General features: G+C 39.0%; 1 protein-coding gene across 2 annotated transcripts in view; it reads left to right on the top strand.

Annotated features, from left to right (window-relative positions):
* The first annotated feature begins 2,109 nt into the window (after positions 1-2,109).
* Positions 2,110-22,439, top strand: part of LOC131219088 (methylthioribose kinase-like) — a 62,815-nt gene continuing 42,485 nt past the window's right edge. The window contains exons 1-4 of one of the 2 annotated variants that reach the window (XM_058214088.1): positions 2,110-2,387; positions 7,556-7,865; positions 12,162-12,336; positions 12,468-12,669. In XM_058214088.1, coding sequence (XP_058070071.1) covers positions 2,199-2,387; positions 7,556-7,865; positions 12,162-12,336; positions 12,468-12,669 — 876 coding nt within the window. In that variant the 5' untranslated portion in view covers positions 2,110-2,198. Of the gene's footprint in view, positions 2,388-6,435; positions 6,459-7,555; positions 7,866-12,161; positions 12,337-12,467; positions 12,670-22,439 lie in introns of those variants that run through there. The other variant, XM_058214089.1, reaches the window with a different exon arrangement.

Genomic DNA, 22,439 nt, shown 5'->3' with positions numbered 1-22,439 from the left:
AGGGTGCTAAAATCGATTGAATAGCTCAATTCAAAATGAACAACTTAACCCCAAGCGCCAAGATAGGAAGATACGTCGAATGCGATCATATATGGCTTACATCTGAGAATATTGGCCACCTATTCAGCCACTTGCAAGATAGTTATAAGATAATAAGGTAATTATCAGAGGGTGAGATTCTTCCTCCGAAGATGGGTTGCACCTTACCTTCGTACAAAATAATTTTTATAAGCGAAAACCTTAATAAGAAGGAAATACTTATGGTTGATTACATTGAGCAATGGTAAAATGCCTTTATGAAAGATAAATTGATTATATTCATACTGGGAATATTATAACACAAAAGGTTAGACTTGGATTACAACTACTGGATTATGATTAGAGATTCTTTTTATTGAATTATCGCTATTCTTATGATAGAGCTAGGCTATGATAAGAATAGGTAATTTGATTGGTTTGATTGGTTTAATGTGAGACAACTTACTTTGTTAAATTCCTTACTATTTGTAGACTTCTTTTATGGCTACCTTTTATAGGTTTCTTTCCTTAATTAATGGTTGTGGTAGTTGATTCATTGTCGCGCTAGTCTTTCATATCCTTCATTTTCTTCTTGACACGTGTCCTTCTGATAACGTATATCATTAGGTCAACGCGTTGGTTATAATTCATAAAAATTGGTGTAAATATCTTCAAAGATGATGACACGTCATTTTCTAATTGATTATCTAACAAACGTTAAGAAATAAGGTACAACAATTATCAAGATTTTTGGGTTCATTATGGTGCAAGTACCTGATGAACAGGGTGGATTGAGCAAAAGTTACACTCGTGGCCACGTCTCAACTTAAGGGCCTGTTTGGGAGCATGGATTTGGAATTTTCTAGATTTGGAACCCCCTGGATTTAAAATCCTCCTATTGTGTTTGGCACCCTGGATTGAGAACTATGCATGGTATTTTTACAGGGGTTTGAATTTAATTATTAAATCAACTTTAATATCTCTAATTAGTGATGTATGTAATGTTTGACATAATGGCTGTAATGAGCCTGTTGAAATATATGCTTTGCCCAAAAATGATGAAATTCCAAGTCTTAGATGGGCCACAAGCACAAGATCATGTTCGAGTGACTCACCAACGATTTTTAACAATTGATTTACATGGACAATGTTTAAACGGTGCTGATTATCATATTAAAGTAATTATAGTGATACAATTGATAATCTAATTGTTTGTGGATATCATTAGTTGCCATGTGCCCAATAAAATAATAGTCTGGTAACGCACATATTATACATGCAACTATTGAAAGGATTTTAGGTGTAATCCAAGCTCACACCGTGGATTTCAAACCCCCTCTTTGAGGGGATTCGAAACCCCCAATTACTTTACGGGTTGTTTGGCACTATGGATTTGGGGGGATTTCGAATATCCTGGTTATTTGGCCGCATAAAGTAATAGGGGGTTTCAAATGCAGGGTGTTTCAAATCCCCTTCAAGAGGGGTTTGAAATAGACAATGAGAGCTTGGATTATACCTAAAAAATCCTTTCAATAGTTGCATGTGTAACATGTGTGTCACTATACTTTTATTCTATTGGGTACATGGCCCACTAATTATCAATTGCATCATTATAATTCCTTTAATATGATGATTGGTACCATCCAAACATTGTCCATATAAATCAAAAGCTAAAAATTATTGGTTAGTTACTCGACATGATCTTATGCTTGTGGCCCATTCAAGACTTAGAATTTCATCATTTTTGGGCAAGGCATATATTTCAGTGGGCTTATTATAACCATTGTGTCAAATATTACATACATCACTAATTAAAGATATTAAAGTTGATTTAGTAATTAAATTCAAATTGGTGAAAATTTATTATACATAGCTACTTATGGATTAAAGTTGATTCCCAATCCAGGTGCCAAACACAATGGGAGGATTTCAAATTCAGGAGGTTCGAAATCCACGTTCCCAAACAGTCTCTTGTGCTGCAAACAACCAGGAATTTTGAAATCCTTCAAATCTCCCAAATCCACGGTGCCAAACAACCCCTAAGCCCGAGCCTTAAGAAATAGAGTCTCGTCGATTGGTACGGGCAGGTTCCTCCCTCTTTTATAGGTTCCCATTGTCTGCCCTAACCATTTCAAACGTTCCCCGCCCCCCCCCCACCCACCCTCTCTCTCTCTCTCTCCATGGAGTCATCTGAATTCCGGCCTTTGGACGAGAAATCCCTTGTCGAATACATAAAATCCACTCCCTCTCTCTCTTCCCTCCTCGGAGACCGCCTCGATGCCCTCACCATCAAAGAAGTCGGCGACGGCAATCTCAACTTGGTCTTCATCGTCGTCTCCCCCGGAGGAGGTTCTTTCGTCGTCAAGCAGGTATACAATCTCGGCCTTTTCTTTTGTCTGTTTCAATCCGTATTGTTGTAAGGCCTTGTTTGGTAGACACCTGAAAATGAGTTGATCAGATCTCATTTTAGTTAGCAGTAATTATGTATAAGGGCCTGTTTGGATGCCTGTAAGTTGTTTTAAGTTGTAAGTCACTTGCAGGGAAGTGACTTCTCACCCCCATCCCCCTGCAGTTTTTTGGTAGATTTGCCTTTAAGTGACTTACAGGTGAATTTTCTCTCCCAAACACCACCTGTAAGTGACTTCCCTGTTAGTCACTTCCCACTTACCCAACTTACAGGCATCCAAATACATAATTACTGTTAACTAAAATGAGATCTGATCAACTCATTTTCAGGTGTCTACCAAACAGGGCCTGTAAGTTTGGAATTTATATGAATCCTATATGAATCATAATGCTTACCAAGCGAGGTCTGTAAGATGGTGCTGTGAAGTTCTTCTTTTGTCTCTGCCGAGGGGCTCATGAGGCTCAGAAGGTGTATTTCTTCAACTGATAAATGCAATTTGGTGTGAACCAACCATCGATGGACTTGTCTGGTGTAAACCAACCATCAATGGACTATGTCCAGAAAATCCCTCACTTGGGAAGATCCTACCCATGACTATCAGGTACTTGTTCAATTGAATGGGGGACCATTGCTGCTGTGTTTCTCATCTTAGTCATCAATTTGCATGAATCAAATTGGAAGACCAGGATTGTCCTATGGAGGTGTTTTTTGGGTATGGTCAATCCATGGAGGGCCTTAACATAAAAATCTTATGGACCACTAGACATTGGGACTCTCAAATGTACAAGGTACAAACTGAAAACCTGAGTATAGCTTGCACATCCTTGCATTAAGGATCCTATAATTTCTCTACTGCTTCTGATATTTTGAAGTACAACTTTGTATTATCATATTACTAATAGTAAAAAGATCTTGCTACAAAAATGTAATGGCTGAAATATTTCTCTGGTATGCCAAAACGGTTTAACGGTGGTATCAGCCGTTATATAATGGTAACTATGGTAACTGTTATGTGTTACGGGGTCGAAATGGACATTTCGGGAAATTATGACCTGTAACTAGGGCTGAAAGTCGGGCGGGTTGGTGCTCAACCCTAGCCCAACCCAAGGTTCCTATACCTCAACCCTAACCCAACCCAACCCAACAGAACCTCGGGTTAGGAATTCTCAACCCAAGCGGGCTCGGTTGGGTTGGTTAGGTTGATACATGCTAATATTTTTGTTATTACGTTAGTCTATTATATTTTCAATTCACATCTTATTTTTTGCACTTATGATTTTATTAATTATATATGTAGTTATTTATCGTAAACAACTTCATTTTTTCTAAACAAACAAGCTAAAATATAGGACAACTAGTCCTTTAAAAGTGGTATTGTGTGTCACGCAATCTATTTGGGAGAGAAAAACCCGGCTTATCTTGTTAGCTTGAGTCATCGAAAATGACATGGACCAATGAAAACCAATGGCACTAGAATTCTTGCACCTTCAACACAGACGATCCGCACTCAATTATAATTTGTAAGTAACTTATATATCGATTGGGTTCAGGTTGGGTTGGGCAACCCGAGACGTCAACCCGAGCCCGACCCAAGTTTTATCAGGTTAGTGTCTGTATAGCCCAAGCTCGAGACCGAACTCGATGTATCCTGCCCGAGCCCAACCCAATGTTGGGTCGGTCACGGGTCGGTCGGTCGGTTTGAACCCGCCCCATTTTCAGCCCTACCTGTAATGCTCCGTAATGGCCTTGTAACGGTCGCAAAATGGATTATTTTCAAAAAAGAAAAAGCCGTAACAGCCATTATGAGGTTGTTATGGCCCATATTGTAATGGTAACGACGGTTATGGCCACCGTTACCATTATGGAACACCTGTGCAATGAAGGAGACGGAATTGAGGACAAGTGTTGTTGTACTGTTTGCTGCTTGAGTGCAGTGAGCCAGCAACACGATTGGAATTCCTAAGCTTAGGACAATTTTTTGCTACAATGATTATGATGAAGATGCTATCCTTCAAAAAAAAAAGAAAAAACCTTGATGAAGATGTCCCGGGAAGTGGCTCACACAGTTGAACAATACGTGCAATATTGACCTTGGATGCACCACTATGTTGATCCAAATGACATTTATATGGCTTTTATCCCAAGTTGAAGACTTTCGAAGAAGCGTGTACTGTTGGCCTCCTCGTCCTCCAGCTTGGAAGCCTTGAAGCACGGCTCCATCTGCCACAAGAGAAGTTATCCAACTCCTTAGCATCCCTTGTCCCCATCGAAGTTTCTTATTCACTACACATAGGCTTGGTTATATGGACAAGCCTAGTCTTTGAAACATGCAGGATATTAGAGAGAAAATTGAAATGACTGTTAAGAGAGTATAGTAACTGTTAAAAACAAACAATATTAATTATCAAATTTAAATATCAAAAAAGAAAAAAAGGCATTTATGTAGCAAAGGGGTTACCTAGAGTTCAAACCTGAGCCTTGCTTGACTCATTGTGTGCACGTGTGAAAAAGGCATGTCGGCACACACTCCCATATGCACACACATGCATAGTTTCATTAAGGGGCTCAAGAGCCTAGACAACCACCTATGGTTAGAAACAAAACATAACAAAAGAAAGGGTATTCTTATCAATAACGGTATGGGCATATTGTCTCCCTTTAGTAATAAAAGTTGTGTGAGAGCCATTAGGGCTGATTTTCCCATTTCTAAAGGGTTACTCTTCGTCTTACTTCTTGGCTGGTGGTAGATATGTGCACATCAACTACTTAAGTACACACAATTGTTCCCATAATTAACAAAGTACCCTTTAATGAATGAGTGAAATGTTCTACATATTCTTGTTACCAACAAAAAAGTGTATTACTAAAACGAACACTAATAACCTACCATTACAACCTTCCTCCTAGTTGTTCCACACACACACAAACACACACATATCAGTGTTTTAAATAGCTTATGTTATGTAGCATGTAGCTTACACTACATAGCGTAGCTTAGCCGTAATGCTAAGTAGCTGATGAAAATAACTTAAGTCGCATGTAGCCTACACTATAGGCTAATTTACATACTTTACCCACTACATAGCCTACTCTACATGGTACATAGCTCACGCTACAAGTTATTTTTCACTAAAACAACAACAATCAATGTTTCCAATGATTTGTTGCATTTGTCTAATTTGTAAATAAAAATTAGTTAATATTTTTAGGAATTTTAGTAAAATAACAGAAGTAACAGTATGAAACCAGTTTTGTTGTTCTTTCTTGATCTTTATAGTTAATCTTTGCCCTATTTTTCCTATTATATTAGGTTGTGTTTAGTTGCACTAGGTATCATGAAATTGCATTATTAGTTGGTCTAATTTGGTGCAAAATTCCATGAAATTTCATGATATTTTGTGCAACCAGGCGGCCTTTAATTTAAAAAGTAGAAGTAGCCATGTAGCTTACGCTACATGCTATGCAGTTTACGCCTCACTCTTCAGAGGAGCGAATGCTATGCCACACACTATTCTCTATTTAAAACTTTGATGCATAGATATTGTTGTAGGGAAATTGGATCGATCAATGAGAAGAGGTCAGGTCGGAACATTGTGCACTTCGTTAGGTCGGACAATGACAAATGCAACTGAAGGCTCGACCCTCGACCCCTGACCAAGTGTGAACTAAGGTCGAGCTCGACCTCTCGTCATCAGGTCGGAAGATCCAACGATCCGCTTGTCATCAATGGAAGCCCGACTCCCGCACCTCAGATCGGCATAATCCTAGGTCGGCACAATCCTGGTTCTGCCCGACTCTCCTTCCACTAGGTTCGACTTGGTCTCAGCGATATCTACGCGAGATCCTAACCAAGAATCTAGGAGGATAGTCAACATGGAGATCTGCTTGAGATCTTTGCTGAGAATTCGGGAAGATCCCCACGACATATATAGAACTCGAATCCTACTACAACACATCCTTGCTAAACTGGGAGATCTCTCCTTCGCCACTACCTCTCCTCAGCTATAAATAGGAGCACCTCTAATGGTGAAAGGTACGCACAATTTCTAGCCTAAATCCCAATCTCGACTAGACCCGACTCCCTACCTAACTTAGGCATTGGAGGGTCCCTTGTATTAGCCAGGGTCTCCTTTGTCCGTCCCTTGTGTAGGTACACGTAGGTCTAGGAAAGGCTAACCAAGATTTCTGCATCAACAGATATCATACTTAGCTGGTTGGATATATATATATATATATATATATATATATATATATATATATATATATATATCCCTTCCAATAGACTTGGTGGACACAAAATCTGATAGATGGAGTATGTTTTTTTGGAGACGACCTTATCTCCAATGAAGTAAAAATTGACCTTACTGTTCCTTTTACATTCAAATTATTGGTCGAAGTAAAAAATGATCTTATTCAGGTTATGATTAGTCAATACGTGGTTTGCAGGTTGCTTGTAACAGCTTATTTCAATTGGAATTGGGCCTTGAGAACCAAGTTCTTGTATAAGTTTCTTTAGCCATATGAGCTCACTGGAAGTATGGGGCAAATCATTGCACCTCGTCATGTATTTTTCACGCAATAAGGCGGATGCCTCAAAGGCATGACACCTTTTCTATGCACCTTGAGTTGCATGGTCTCGCACCTTTAAAAACACTACCTGACCGTTGTACTTTAATGATTAATGATTTGTGCACCGTTCTCCTTGAACTTCAATTCCAGACCAATCAAAATTTTCGGAGTACCTTTTCCCGAAATGAAAAGATTTACCGTGTGTGGTTTTAGGTCATATTCATTCATATTTGGGTCTTTATCTTGGTGATTGTAACTTTAGGTCTGCTTAGGCAGTTAGAATTGAAAATCATTTAGAATTCCGAATACCTTTGTGATGAATGTATATAATTGTGGTTATGAGCTTTTGATCTTCACAAAGTTTCCATCATTTTCAGCATAAATATGTGCAAAGTAATAGTGTGTATCATCATGATAGCCTTGTTCCAGCATTTGGGGCTTACTCATGATTTCTTGACAAAAGTTTTATGCTTGTCTTCTCTCTTGATATCGACCCTCCTGTCATTTCTCATTTTCTCTTATGCTGCAATCTGATAACCACATTGTGAATCATGATGTCAGGCTCTTCCGTACGTCCGTTTGATTGGAGAGTCATGGCCGATGACAAAGGAGCGTGCATATTTTGAGGCACTAGCTTTGAAAGAGCATGGCCATTTGTGTTCAGATCATGTTCCAGAAGTTTATCACATTGACCGGACTATGTCTTTGATTGCAATGCGCTACTTAGAGCCTCCACATATTATTCTGCGGAAAGGCTTGATTGCTGGAATTATATATCCATTGCTTGCAGCACATATGTCAGACTATATGGCAAAAACTCTTTTCTGCACATCCCTTCTTTACCATACCACTACAGACCACAAGAAGGCAGGTAAAGGGATCTTGCTGGTCTTGCTAAATTTTAATATCGTTTTTATGTTGTTGGTTTGTATTCCGAACTAGGGCATTTCATTAGAGATCCATGTGGCTCATTGTTAATAATCTCCCGTCCCCATATGTGATAGTTTTCTTCACATACCTTTAAGTAGTTTCCTTTTCTTTATTAATAAGAATGGTGTTTCTTTTTAGTGAATGAAAGGAATTAATTTACATATGAAGAAAATAGCCGACAGTATCTGCAAAAGTTAGCACAAAGGAAAAACAAGTCACCAATCAATACAAAGTACTTGAATGCTCCTCTGGCCAAAACTTTATGAATCTGTTTGACACTTGATGCATGCAGGACCATACACATGCCTTCAAGGATGCATCTAGGCCAGATAGGCTGGCTAGTGGTAGATCAGGCCCATTCAATGGTCTTGATGTTGAGAGATCCAACTGTCCAAATTGATGATCTGGATATTTAGTGAAGATCCAACTGTCCATTTCGGTGATCTAGATTAGTCAACTATCCTCTTGATCTGCACTAAATGAAGGGTCCACATTAGTTTGATCAAGAATCTGCATCATATTTGTACCTGGTTCAATGATCTGATTAGCCTGTCAGCCAAATCAAAGATCTGGCAGATCCAATTGTCCATATTGAAGATCTGGACGTTAATCAAAGTTCCATGTGTACAGTTTGACGATCTCAACTGTTCAGCTGTCCATATTGCTGATGTAAACCACATCAAGTTCCCAAATTGGTTTCATCAGGAATATGGACCAGATAAAGGGCCTTAAAGTGTATCTGGGCATCCTCCAATGTTCTGATTGGGCTATGGGGTCCATAGTTCCAATCTTTTGAGGTTAAAAGATCTTGGTATCCTTGTGTATTCATATGCATTGTGGACAACATTAGGGCACGCTACGCATGGTTGTGTCCAAATCATGCACTGGGGTGTATAAGAAAAGTTTGCGAGATTTGGAGTCTTTAATAGTTACTACCTTTTGTCACGGTGTCCATCTGTCACTTTTCTATTGGTTTGAGCTATATCGTAGTGTCTAAAAAAGTAGTCTATAGAAGTCCTTTAGAAACATGCATATTTACTAGTTGATGAATTTGATTAATAGTTTATTTTTTCACCTTTTGAATCCTGTGTGGGGAGAGATCTCCTTTTGGTGCTATGGCTTGAGTTTCATTAGTGTGATGCCTTGGTGTTGGTAGAGAGATTTAACCTATTTATCTTACAGTTCTAGGTATTTTTATTTCAACATCATATTTAGATACGGACGTATCACTCTAGGTTGAGATTTGCAGCATAATATGCATCAGAGTAAGTTCTAGGTTTGGCCTGGGAATCTTCCTGCCGCATTGACACTTCATAACACGCATTTTTTTTTTTCTAACTTTTTTCAATTTATTGTATATGTTCCTGATGAATCATTTAGGTGGCATCCTTGCCATGTGAAGATTTGTCCAGATTCATCCTTATTGTTTGAGTTCATCCTTGCCTACAAGCAGCTTTGAAAATATTGTAGTGACTGAGTGGAGAATGAAATGCTTGTTATCGGTAAATCCCAAAATTCTGGACTCATGACTTTAGGTGATTGTGGGTTGATTCTGGCTTGCCTTACTAGCAGCCTCTGTGCAATGAATTGGAATTTCTCCCAATAAGGCTTGCCAATTTTTCTTGTCTTTGTCACTGAGTGGCCAACTCCTATAAATCACTAGGATAGTGCCAATTCAATACATAACTAAACATGTGATTCATTAGGAGACTTTCTGGACTTCAATGTTTGAGGATCTTGCTGTGTTGGAGCTGCCCTGGCCTTTACAAACTGAAAGAATGTATAGATGTCCTCATCCCATGCTCCGATCGAAAGCCCTATCAATCCTCCCACCCTTTGCCGAATGTATCTAGTCCACTGAAACTACTCTGTGACTCTGTCCCAACTACTGCCACCTGAATATCTTCCTTCCCCCCTTCGATCACTAGTTTGGAATCTGAACCCTCTTTCACTTTTTCTGCGCAGAGAGGAGTTACGACCATCGTCTCTTCCAGCAACTCCCAAATCGATTTTGAGCAGCCATGCTCTAGAATCCCTTCCCCTGCTTCTTTAACCTCCATCGAACCTCTAGCAAAGCAAGCTTTTCCTGCCCTAGCAATGACGATAGCGCGATGGAGATTCGGGAGGAGATTCTCTGCTTTTGAAGATTCCGGCCTTCGCAAATCATTCCTTGCACCACCTCTCGTAGGAGCATGGTGTGCCGTAAAGGCCGTTACGTAAAGGTAACAGTGGCAACTGTTACACGTTACGGGGTTGTAACGGAACAGCCGTTATGGAAAAAATGACTTGTAATTGCCGTTAACGGCACGTTATGTCCCCTATAAAGGCCATAATAGCCCCATAATGGTCTATTATTGGACAGATACAAGTTTTTCATACTTTTTAATCAACATTACGGGGCAGATACAGGTTTTTTGGGGGGTTTTTTCAATAAATAAATAAATAAAAAGAGAGACCGTAATGGCCATTATGGGGCCGTAACCGCCGTTATGCCCCGTATCGTAAAGGTAACGGTGGTGGCCGTTATGGCCACCGTTACCGTTACGGAACACCTTGCGTAGGAGGGATTAGTCTGCCATCTCTGTCATTACCTCCAGGGTCAAATCAAATGTCCCCGTGAGATGAAACTTTGGTCTCCTTCGACTGCAAATGGCCAAAGTTTCTCTTCGGTTGAGTCTAAAGGGTCTTGACTCCCTCGCGCATGGCAACTATCCATGCGAGCAACTCCACTTAAAAAGTTCTCACGTGCGGGGTTAAGTAATGCCAAGGCCTGAGATGCCCCACACAGCCTAGATGCAGGCCTGCTCTGTCCAACAACACTAACCAGGCCCCCACAACCCCTTATCGGACTCAACCCTATTCCCATTGCTCACACATGTGGTCTCCGAAACGCTTGTAAAGAGGTTTTGACTTCTTCTCGGACACCCTCATTCCTCACCATCCAATTCATCCTTGGAATCATCCATATCGTCGACTCTGTTGCCTGAATCATCAGATTAATCTTTGCCAACCACGGCATCTGAATCTTCCTTATCGTCTGCAGCAGCACTAATATCATCATCACCGTTGGAATCCCGGCGTTGAGGATGAAAGTGATTTCCCCTCCTCCAGAGCTGGACAAGTGTTTGTTGTGGAGCCTCCGGCTGTCAATACCCTGGCAGAATGAGCCTCCAACAGCTGCCTCATGATAGGAGGGGCTTTCAACCCTCCTGCTTTTGCTAGGTTCGGGAGAGAAGATAAACAACCCTAACTCCTGCAGGGCACTCAACAATACGTGTTGGGCTTAGAGTCGTCCTCTTCGCACCTACCACTTCTGCTCCTCTGTAGATTGTACGTGTGTCCTCAGCAATACCCTGTGCTCCATTGGTGCAATCTGAGTGTGCACCTTCTTCCCCTGCCGACCCTGTAGATGTTCTAGTCCCTTCCGCTCTTGGCTCCCTTAGCCTCAAAACATCCCTACATCCGAGCGAGGGTCTTTAATCCCTCTCTTTCTGGACCCAGAGATAGATTTGGGTGCAACCTAGAATAACCGGGATGGAAGTGGGGATCACAGCCACTTTGTCCCTTCTCACTTGGATTCTGGCCACTCCCAGCTCCTCTTTGCCCTCCGTAGCCGGGTCGATAGCGACCACCTTTCCTAAACAAGAACCAGCCACCAAGAAGAAATCATTGAACTAGAATTCCAAAGGAACACCAGAATCCATGCCTTTTCTGTTCCAAAAATCGAGAAATCCTCGTAGAGACTCAATCTTCGTACCAGGCCCTCTCTGTGGATCGAAGTGTTAGCTAGAACTTTCCCAATGTTTACTTCCGATCAGAGAGAAATCCAAATCTTGCAGTAACCAATAGGATATAAGGTGTAATCTCCTGAATCTAGACTGCAACAATCATGAAGCCAAAGGTGAAACTGCTCAAGGGAGCAATTCACTTCCATTTCTGCAACTACTGAATTCTTTAAATTTTCCTTTGCCTGAGATAACACTTCTGGGTTCACCTGATTTATCAATCAGCCCTCTAAAGTCCCTCTTATGATTTTTTAATTTATGAATGCATTTTCCTGAAATAACTTCAAGGGTCTTACACAGAATAACTGAATTACTCTTAACATCCTAGCAAACATTGACATTTTCTAACTATTCTTTTGGTAGAGCAAGTAATCATTGTTAGCCAATAAAACTACAGTAATGTGCCTTTTTAACATTTGTTTAATCTGTTGTATTCTCGGTGCATTATACAGTTGCTAAATTCTGTGGGAACGTGGAGTTATGTAGGCTCACTGAGCAGGTTATTTTCTCAGACCCGTATAAGGTTTCTCAATATAACCGTTGGACTTCTCCTTATCTTGACCGTGACGCTGAGGCAGTTCGTGAGGATAATGTTTTAAAGCTTGAAGTTGCTGAGTTGAAATCCATGTACTGTGCTTTCTTGGTACCACATGTTTTCTTTTTCATAATGTGGTGATTTGCCACTTTAATTATCAGTTTACTTACAATTTACTAGGGTGGCATATTATCCCAAATATTAATTATTGTCAATTGTGTAGGTTCTGTGAGAGAGCCCAAGCCCTTATACATGGAGATCTCCATACTAGCTCTGTCATGGTGACAGGCGATTCTACTCAGGTTATAGATCCAGAATTTGCTTTTTATGGACCAATGGGGTTTGACATTGGAGCTTTTTTGGGGAACTTGATTTTGGCTTACTTTGCACAAGATGGACATGCTAATGAAAGTAGCGACAGAGAAGTATGTATTGAATTTCTGATCTCCTTGGTAGTTTTTGGATGATATGTTTGAGATCTAGTTTTCTGGTACTCAATTTCTGAACAGTAAGGCCTAGCTTGATTAGTAACCACTATGGATTGGCAGTTATTTACCAAGTTAGTGTTGATTACTGAAATCTGCTTTTCCATTACTCTTGATTTCATGCCCCAAAATTTCAGAAACAAAATGGGAACAACTTTCAGGAAATCATTTTTTGTTCTTTCTGATATTGAACTTGACCCCACACACATGCAGGCACACTAGTAAATAGGCATGTGCTATGCACATGGAGTGGGAATTGGTGAGAATTTAGCATAAGAATTGCAGACTTGATTTGTACTGGAACTAGGAGAGAATTTATGTTCTTCCATATGTGTAAAAAGAGTTCTAAGACAATGCATCACACACGCCATACCTGCACAGGTATTGTGCGCACGCACATGGTGCACACACCCACACGCACACGCACACGTGAGCACGCACATGCACTAGTAAATGGGCTTATGCTATTCACATGGAGTTGGAATGGTTGGGCATTTAGGATAAGTGTGCAATTGATTTATGATGGCGGAGAAAATTTCTGTCCATATATGTAAAATGAGAAGTTCTAAGGCATTGTGCCACACATTTGCCAAACCTAACACGACGTTTGGCACCTTGGATTTAGTGGTAAAAGGGTGTATTCCAAATCCAAATGGCTGCTTTTTGCATTTGGTAGTGTTGGATTTGGAGGTATTTCAAATCTACCTTTTTGCTGTGTTTTGAAATCTTAGCAAAATGCTAAGATTTGGGTGTAATCCAAAGGAAATGCCTTTTTTGCCTCCTTTTTAAGGGTAGAAGAGTCACACATATAACGAAGGTGTCTCTAGGCTACTAATCCACTGGACACATGGCACGCTAATGATACTCCAAAACAATCCAATTATCGACTGCAACACTAAAGTCACACCAATAGAATGATCTGAACCATCCAAACGTTGGACATCTAAATGGACAGTTAGAAAACATCGGTGATTCGCTTGTTTGTGATCCTTGCATATGTGGCCCACCAAAGGCTCAAAATTTCCTCCTTTTTGGCCAAGGTATATATGTCAATGGGCTTAATACAATAATTCTATCAAATATGATGTATATAGACAAATTCGAGATATGAAAGTTGATTTAGTTAATCAAATCTAAGTCTTGTGAATATACCGAAGAATTCAAATGCCCTCCAAATACAAGCTTCCAAATGGGAGATTTGGATTCCAGTGCATTTCAACCAAACACAAATGAGGATTCGAAATCATCATGATTCCAATGTTATTGCGAATTGGATTTCAAAGCATTCTAAATCCAAGCTCCCAAATGAGCCCTTATACAAGTGGAAGTAGAATCAAGGAGAAATCTGTAGAAAAAAGTAGAAGAGAGAGAGAGAGGAAAGAAAAGAGTCTAGGGGTAACTTCTTGTCTATTTCCTACATAACCCTCATACTATTGAGATATAAACATTAATAGTACTCTAGCAAATTTTACAGGATATGTATACACACACACAAAAAAGGTACAAAATATACATACATTCTGAGTACTCCCCATCAAGTTGGAGCATAAATGTCAATCATGCCCAGCTTGTTGACCGGACTATGCAAGGTGTCTCGACCAAGAGATTTAGTGAACATATTTTAGCTAGTATCTCTCCTGAACCAATGAATGGGGTTTCAATTTCCTTAATGACTACCTTTTCACAGATGAAGTGACAAACTATCTCAATGTGTTTAGTGCGTTTGTGAAACACTTGATTGCTAACAATATGAATGTCAACTTGATTGTCACGATAGAGAGGAATAACACCAGAATGAGGGTAACCAGGTTTTTGTAATAGAGTGCGGAGCCACATAAGTTCACACGTGGCATGTGTTGTCACCCTATATTTAGCTTTTGTAGTGGACCAAGTAACCACTGATTGCTTTTTACTCTTCCAAGTGACTAAATTGCCACCCACGAAGGTGCAAGAGCCAGATGTTGACTGCCGTTCATGAAGATTCTTAACACAATCAGCATCAAAATAACCAATGAGATGAAAGCCTCGACCAGGAGTCAATTTCAGATAATAGAGGATCCGATACATGGTAGAAAGATGAGTTGTACGAGGTGCATGCATAAACTGGTTGGCAACGTTCACTGCAAATGATAGGTTAGGCCATGTAATGGTGAAATAAATGAGACGACTAACTAAACGACAATACATGCCAGGATCAGATGAAGGGTCTCCATCATTAAGCCTAAGTTTTTGAGCAACATCAACATCCATAGGAGTAGCAATGGGTCAATACCCAAGCATGCCCCTCCCGATAGGAGGTTGAGTGCGACAAAACTATCCCAGCCTTTGACCTAGCAACCTCAATACCGAGAAACTAGTGAACAATACCCAAATTTGTGATTGCAAAATGCGTTTAAAGAAAAGATGTGAGAGTAGTAATGCCTACAACATCATCATCAGCCAAGACAATATCATCTACATAAATAAGTAATGCCATAATCCTAATAGTGCGGTGACAAATGGAGAGTAATTTGAATGGCTGCGAACAAAGCCAAAGTCTAACATGCACAACTAAACTTGTTAAACTAGGCTTGTGGTGACTGCTTAAGACCATAGATGACCTTTTTGAAATGATAAACTCGATGTGAGCCACTAGTCAAGGAGAAACCTGGTGGCAGATCCATATAGACTTCTTTAGCAAGATCTCCATGGAAAGATATTCTTCACGTTTGGTTGGAATAGTGGCCAAGATAGATTTGCAGCCAAAGAGATAATCACACAAACTGAATTAAGTTTAACCATTGGAGAGAACGTCTCGAAGTAGTCATGCTATAGGTTTGAGTGTAGCCCTTGGCGACTAATCGAGCTTTATACCTGTCAATTGATCCATCTGGAAGGTACTTAATAGTATAGACTTTTTAACACTCAATTGTCTGCTCGCCCTTAGGTAAGGGAACTAGCTCTCATGTATCATTTTGCTTAAGAGCTTGCATTTCTTCCATCATAGCTTGCCTACAGTCAAAACTACTGATGACCTCCTTGAAAGTGCGTGGAATAGAGGAAGATGAGAATGAGGTAGCAAAGGATTTGGAAGTAGGTGATAAGCACTGAAAACATAGTGATGGATACAATGACGAGTACATGACTAACTAGGCTTGCGTAAAGCAATAGGGAGATCATCAAAAGATGAAGGGATAACACCTGGATTTCCATCAGAAATGGATGGAATGATGGTAGGCTGATAGGTGGAGGATTTCTTCCTTCACTGATACTAGCGTTCGAAATATCGGTAACGCGCAATGTATCGCACCCTTGGGATACAGATACGTATCGGTTATCACATGGGATATATCGTTTGTATTACGTAATTTATCGCACCTTTTGGGAAACATGGGGAAACATTGGGAAAATGGTTGAATTTTTCAATGAAACTTCAGGGATTATTAAAAAAGACCTTAATACACACCTTTAAATCATAGAATCTCAAGAAAGAAGTGCACATAATAGGTTTCCTTTGTATAGGGTCATAAACTATCCGTTATCCGATTGAACTAAGACCACTATATTCAAATATGATGTAAAACATTTATAAATGTATTAAGACATGTATGAAAATAAAACCAATTGATAAGGTCCTACAGATTTGGATGAAAGACAAACAAATATCACCTTGATGTAAAACCTTTTATGGCCCACAAAAGGTTTTCAATGGTCATTAACTTCTCTTTCATGTAGTGCGGTCCACCTGACACTTTTAACTTATTCATTTCTGGACCATGGTCTAAAATAAGTTGAAAAAGCATATGAATGGCATGAATATACAATTCATACATCAAGGTGGCCCACTCAGTTAGGGGTCCCACCCACGTTGCTGGTTCAAAGGTCTCACCCAAGTTGGGCTTTACTACGTGAGAGATAGACGAACCTAACCTATCAGGGACTGTATGGGGCCCACTATATTGTATATGTTTTATCCACGTGTCCATACATTTTGACGGGTCATTTTAGGGCATGATCCTAAAAAAGAGGTAGATTTAAGGCTCAAGTGGACCACACCACATTAAATAGCGGTGATTGAGTAATTTGCCGTCCAATTTGTTCGAAACGTTGTAGGCACCATCTTGATGTTTATTTGGCTATACAACCTGTTCATAAGGTCATATAGACCTAAATGAAGGTGAAAAATAAATATCTTCTTGATCCAAAACTTGTCCCTACCGAAAAGTTATCAATTTTAAGCGTTCAATCTCCACTACTTCCTGTGGTGTGGTCCACTTGAGCCTTAAAAAGGTCCCATTTTTTTATGATTGATGCCTTAAAATGGACATATTGGATAAAACATATAAATCAAGTGGACCCCACAACCCGCAGGGGAGTTCATCTCTAGCTAACGCCATGAGAAAGGGGAAGTAGATTGGCGGGTGTACCAGACACCATCGACCTGCTTGGTGTGTTAACGTCACCAAGTTCTGTGGGTCCCATCATGAGGTATGTGTTATATCCAAACCATTCGTCCATTAGGCGAGCTTGTCATAAGGCTCGAGCCTAAAAATAAGACAGATCGAATGATCAAGTGAACCATACTGTAAAAAGTAGTGGGGGATTGAATGTCTACCATTGATACCCTGTTAATGGTCACAAAAGGTTTGGATCAATATGATATTTGTTTTTCCTCTCCATCCAGGTCTGTGTGACCTAATTAACAGATTGGATGGAAAATAAACATTATGGTGGCCCTACAAATGTTTTAACCGTGAGAATACTTGTCCCCACTTCTATTTGTGGTGTGGTCCACTTGAGCTTTGGGTATGACTCATTTTTGGGCTGATGCTCTAAAATGATCTTGGAAAATGGATGAACGGTGTGGATATAATAAATATATCATTTTGGGGGCCATGTTACATTGATCTCCTTTGGAACGTACAACTCGGGGATGAGGAGCGTCAGCGTGCAGGACACGTAACACACCAGTTGAGTAGCCATTGGCTACTAAAGTGATGTCACCAAGTTCTATGGGCCCACCATAATGTATGTGTTATATCCACACCGTCCATCATTTTGGAGAGATCTTTTTAGGGCATTAACCAAAGAATGAGGCAGATCCAAAGCTTGAGTGGACCCACCACAGAAAAAAATGGGGATTGAATGCCCACCATTAAAAAACTTCTTGGGGGCCACAAAAGTTTCTGATCAAGCTGATATTTATGTTTTCCCTTCGTTCATGTCCGTGTTAACTTATTAACAGGTTGGATCACAAAAAAAATCTTATGATGGACCGTAGGAAGGTTTCAATGGTGGACATCACTGTCTCTACTGTTTTATGTGGTGGGGTCCACTCGAGATTTGGGATTGCCTCATTCTTTGTCTCATTCCCTAAAATGATCTCTCCAAAATGATGGATGGAGTGGATACAACACATACATCATGGTGGGGCCCGCAAAACTTGCCGAGTCACTTTATTTGCACCACTCTACCTGTCAGTAGCTAATCCGCTCCCATTTTCGAAACAGAAAGGGTTTCGGACCTTCCGGAACCCTAAAATCTCTTAAAAATCTCCAAATTCCCTCATTCAAACCCAAATCTATAGGATTTTTTGACAGATTTCTTGTGAAACCTCATGCATAATTTGAATATTTCTTCTATTCGAAGCAAAAAGGTAAGAAATCGAGATTGTTGAATTCAAAGCTCTTTCCTGTTTCTTCTTCCCTTTTTTTTTTTTACGATTTTTTTGGTAATTATGCAAGCCAAAAGGAATAAATCTACAGATAATATCTTCAATATCGCGAAAAGTGGTGCGATATCATGCAATATATTGCACGATACCATAGAAATTTTTTTTTTTTTTTATTTAAAATAATTTCTGAGGGATTTTCGGCTGATATCGTGTCGTTGGCCAGCGATAACGATAATATCGGCTGATAGTATCGATATTGCAAACACTGGCTGATACACAAGTAATGGTTTGAGAGGGTCAGAAGGATGGGAATCCTCATCTAGTGAGGGGACTGGAAGAAGTATAGGTTGAGGTAACAAGGTCTCCCCCTGATTGGTAAGATGATTGTGTAACAGACGCCCTTCAGATGAGAAGTTGGGAACATCCTTAAAAAAGGGAATCCTCGTCGAGCTTAATACTTGTCAATTGATCCATCTTGAAGGTACTTAATAGTATAGACTTACCGGTACCCAACTGTCTACTTGCCCTTAGGTAAGGGAACTGGCTCCCATGTATCATTTTGCTCAAGAGCTTGCATTTCTTCCATCATAGATTGCTTCCAGTCAAAACTATTGATGACCTCCTTTAAAGTGCGTGGAATAGAGGAAGATGAGACCGAGGCAACAAAGGACTTGGAAGTAGGTGATAAGCACTAAAAAGAAACATAGTGATGGATAAGATGATGAGTACATGACTGACTAGGCTTGTGTAAAGTAATAAGGAGATCATTAGAAAAGGAAGGGATACCACCTGGATTTCCATCAAAAGTGGATGGAATGATGGTAGGCTGATTGGTGGAGGATTTCTTCATTCTCTGATACACAACTGATGGTTTGAGAGGGTCAGAAGGATGGGAATCCTCATCCAGCGAGGGGACTGAAAGAGGTATAGGTTGGGGCAATAAGGTCTCCCCTAATTGGTAAGATTAACGCCCTTCAGATGAGTAGTAGGGAACATCCTCAAAAAATGTGACATCCACTAACACATACTTTTTACGAGTCAGATGGTTATAGCACTTATACCCCTTCAGGGATAGTGAATATCCTAGGAAAAACACAATTTTCAGACCGAGAAATTAGCTTGTTAGTAGTAGTACCATCAAGTTTATGAACAAAACAAGTACAATAAAAAAACCCTATGAGACAAAGAAAGGCTTATATTATATTTACATGGAAGTTAACAAAACAATTAACAAATTAAATTAAGAGAGTTAATTTTTTAAAATTTCGAACATAGAAATTTTATTGATAAATGATAACTTGATACTTGAACAACTTACAAGTTACAACTTAATTTACAAATACAATTTACAATTTACAAAAAATAAGCACAACTTATGAAGTTATCAGTTTTAATTTATTGACTTTTAAATTTAAAATATAAAAAAATAAACATACTAATATAGTCTACTATATATATTGATCTAGTTGCCATTGTGGAATATTATTACCACCATTGTCATCATCGTCGTCTTCTTCGACATATACTTCAGCTTTTTTTGTTTCTTCATCATTAGTCACATTAGTACTTCATCCACATCCAATGGTTGATCTTGATCACATTCGCTTTTTTTATTTTTATTTTTATTTTTGTCTCCTTGATCTCATCCACTACTCGGTCTTGACTGCTACCACTCGCCACTCTTCTTCGTCTTCGAGTGGAAGAAGAATTTTATTCAAGTGCCGATCTGAATTCAACATTTTTGACGTGGGCCCCATGTTAGGTCCTTAACCGTAAAGACCAGGTCCTCTGTCTTTACAAGCACTCACTATTTGCCTCCAAATCATCTAGGCGGATAGGATCATAGAAACAAGACTTTTCTTGCATAGCCTAGAATCGTTCTTGTAACTTTTGGTTGTATTGGACAAATACCAAGGCATTGAGCTTCTTTTGTTCAAGACAATTCCTTTTGTGTGTGTGTGTGTGTGTGTGTGTGTGTGTGTGTGTGTGTGTGTGAATCTGCATTAAGAAAGTATATTAGCGATGTCCCTGTTCACTTTTTAACTCTCTAAGATATAAAACTAAAGTCAACATTAAGGAGTGGATTACCAAACTTATTAACTCGAATGTACTCTGATTGCTCTCACAACCGCTAGCAGAACATTTAAGGCTAAGAATCTTCATAGCCAGCTTCTTTTATGCTGTATCCTTTCTATTCGGGTCCACCCTATAGGTAGCCCATCAGTCAATTACAACTAACAGTTTAAGACTAAGTAGGTTAAACTTGTATATTTGGAAGCAAAGTTGTCAAAATCCAACGATTTACAATTTGAGTCAAATCTTAAGCAAAATGATTTGAATCCCACCTTTGAATCCCTTTTTATATGAATCCTATGATTTATGATTCAAATCCCGTTTCAGTATTAAATTATATTTGTTTTCTTCTATTTTAAGCTTCAATTGGCTTTCATTTTATGTTTTTAAATTGGTGGGGCTTTAAGGATTAATTAGGAAAACACATTTAAAAAAAGAATTATTTAGAAACGGTAAATTATTTTATTTTATTTTTATAAGAGATTAAATGAGTTTCTGGATTGTTAGATGAGCTGGTAAAGATAGTTTAGTATGTGTGAGTGATCCAGGGTTCAATCCCTAGTAGTGTTACCTTGAGAGAGAGAGAGAGAGAGAGAGAGAGAGAGAGATATGTCCTCCATTTTCACTATTCTTTACTCCGAAGCTCTAAATCTCCTACTCTCTCTCTTACACCTCTTTCTCTCTTACTTTAATCTCTTTACAACTATTTCAAATATGTTTATTTTTTGTATTTTGTAAGTTGTGCTTACTTTTTGTAAACTAAGTTGTAAGTTATTTCAAGTTATCCATTTATCAGTAAAATTTCTTTGTTTAAAGTTTTTAATAATTAATTCTCTTTTTATGTAGCTTGGTGATTATTTTGTTAAAATTTATACTATATAATATAAGTAATTAAATATATAATTTAATGAAACACTCAAACTATAATGAAATAAGTAAAATAACCCAATCCAGTCATGTTTACCAATTGGGCAAGTTTTTCCTATTTTTTTAGAATATATATATATATATATATATATATATATATATATATATATTTCTATTTTTTTCCCTTTTTCACAATTTTATCATTTAAAAAAAAATATGCCATGGCATATGCGATTGAACGATCGCATATGCTAATCGCATATACAATCTGACAACATTGATCGCAACACACCAAGGGTTCTGATGATTTTAATGCCTACAACACTCGTGTCAAAAAAGATTTTGAAAGGATGGTTTGTTGGACTGGCTTCCCTTCGACTTTCTTTGACCAAGGCCCATTATTCCAATCAGCCAACACCGCCAAGCTTCTAAGTTTGGCTTTATTTGAATACAACCTTTGTAGTGTTAAGAAGGTTGTTGCAATCAGGTGACAATTGGACGAAGCAAAGTTGCTCCCAATGTATTTTCTTATTTACTGGAGAAGAAGGGCATGCTTGTATATAAAGACTGTGATTCTTGTAGTCATAACAATCACTTTAATGTACTATCTATTTATATATTCTAACATTAGATCTATACAATGTGCCTTGCATGGGATCCAAAATAACACCTCTTCTCCATAAGAAGGCAGCCAACAGTTATATATAAGGTTGTGTTGTTGACCGATGGTTATATATGATTGACAGTTATATATGAGGTTGCGTTATCAACTGGTGATTATATATGAGACAGTGTTGTCGGTGATAACTTGGACAATATATTCATTTCCTACTAAGTCGGCTATGTGGAAATGGGTCGATGCATTTACGGACTTCAAAAATATTGTCCCAGTTGAACTTTACTAGAAAGTTTATCAGTGTCCAACCTGTCGGCTATAAGAGTACAACCATATGTTTTCCATGCTTCTTTATATTTGACAATGAAGCTTCTAATAAAATCAACCTTGGTTTTGAGGAATGTTTCCCTCACCTCATGATACGAATGAGGCTTAAGCCCAGGTTCAAATCGACCTATTGCTTCCACCATAACCTTGAAACTTTTCAATTTAATTAGTGTT

The sequence above is a fragment of the Magnolia sinica genome, chromosome 11 (genome assembly GCF_029962835.1).
Source record: "Magnolia sinica isolate HGM2019 chromosome 11, MsV1, whole genome shotgun sequence".
Taxonomy (NCBI): Eukaryota; Viridiplantae; Streptophyta; class Magnoliopsida; order Magnoliales; family Magnoliaceae; genus Magnolia; species Magnolia sinica.
Note: the sequence above shows the minus strand (reverse complement) of the source record. Positions and strands in the feature narration are given on the sequence as shown.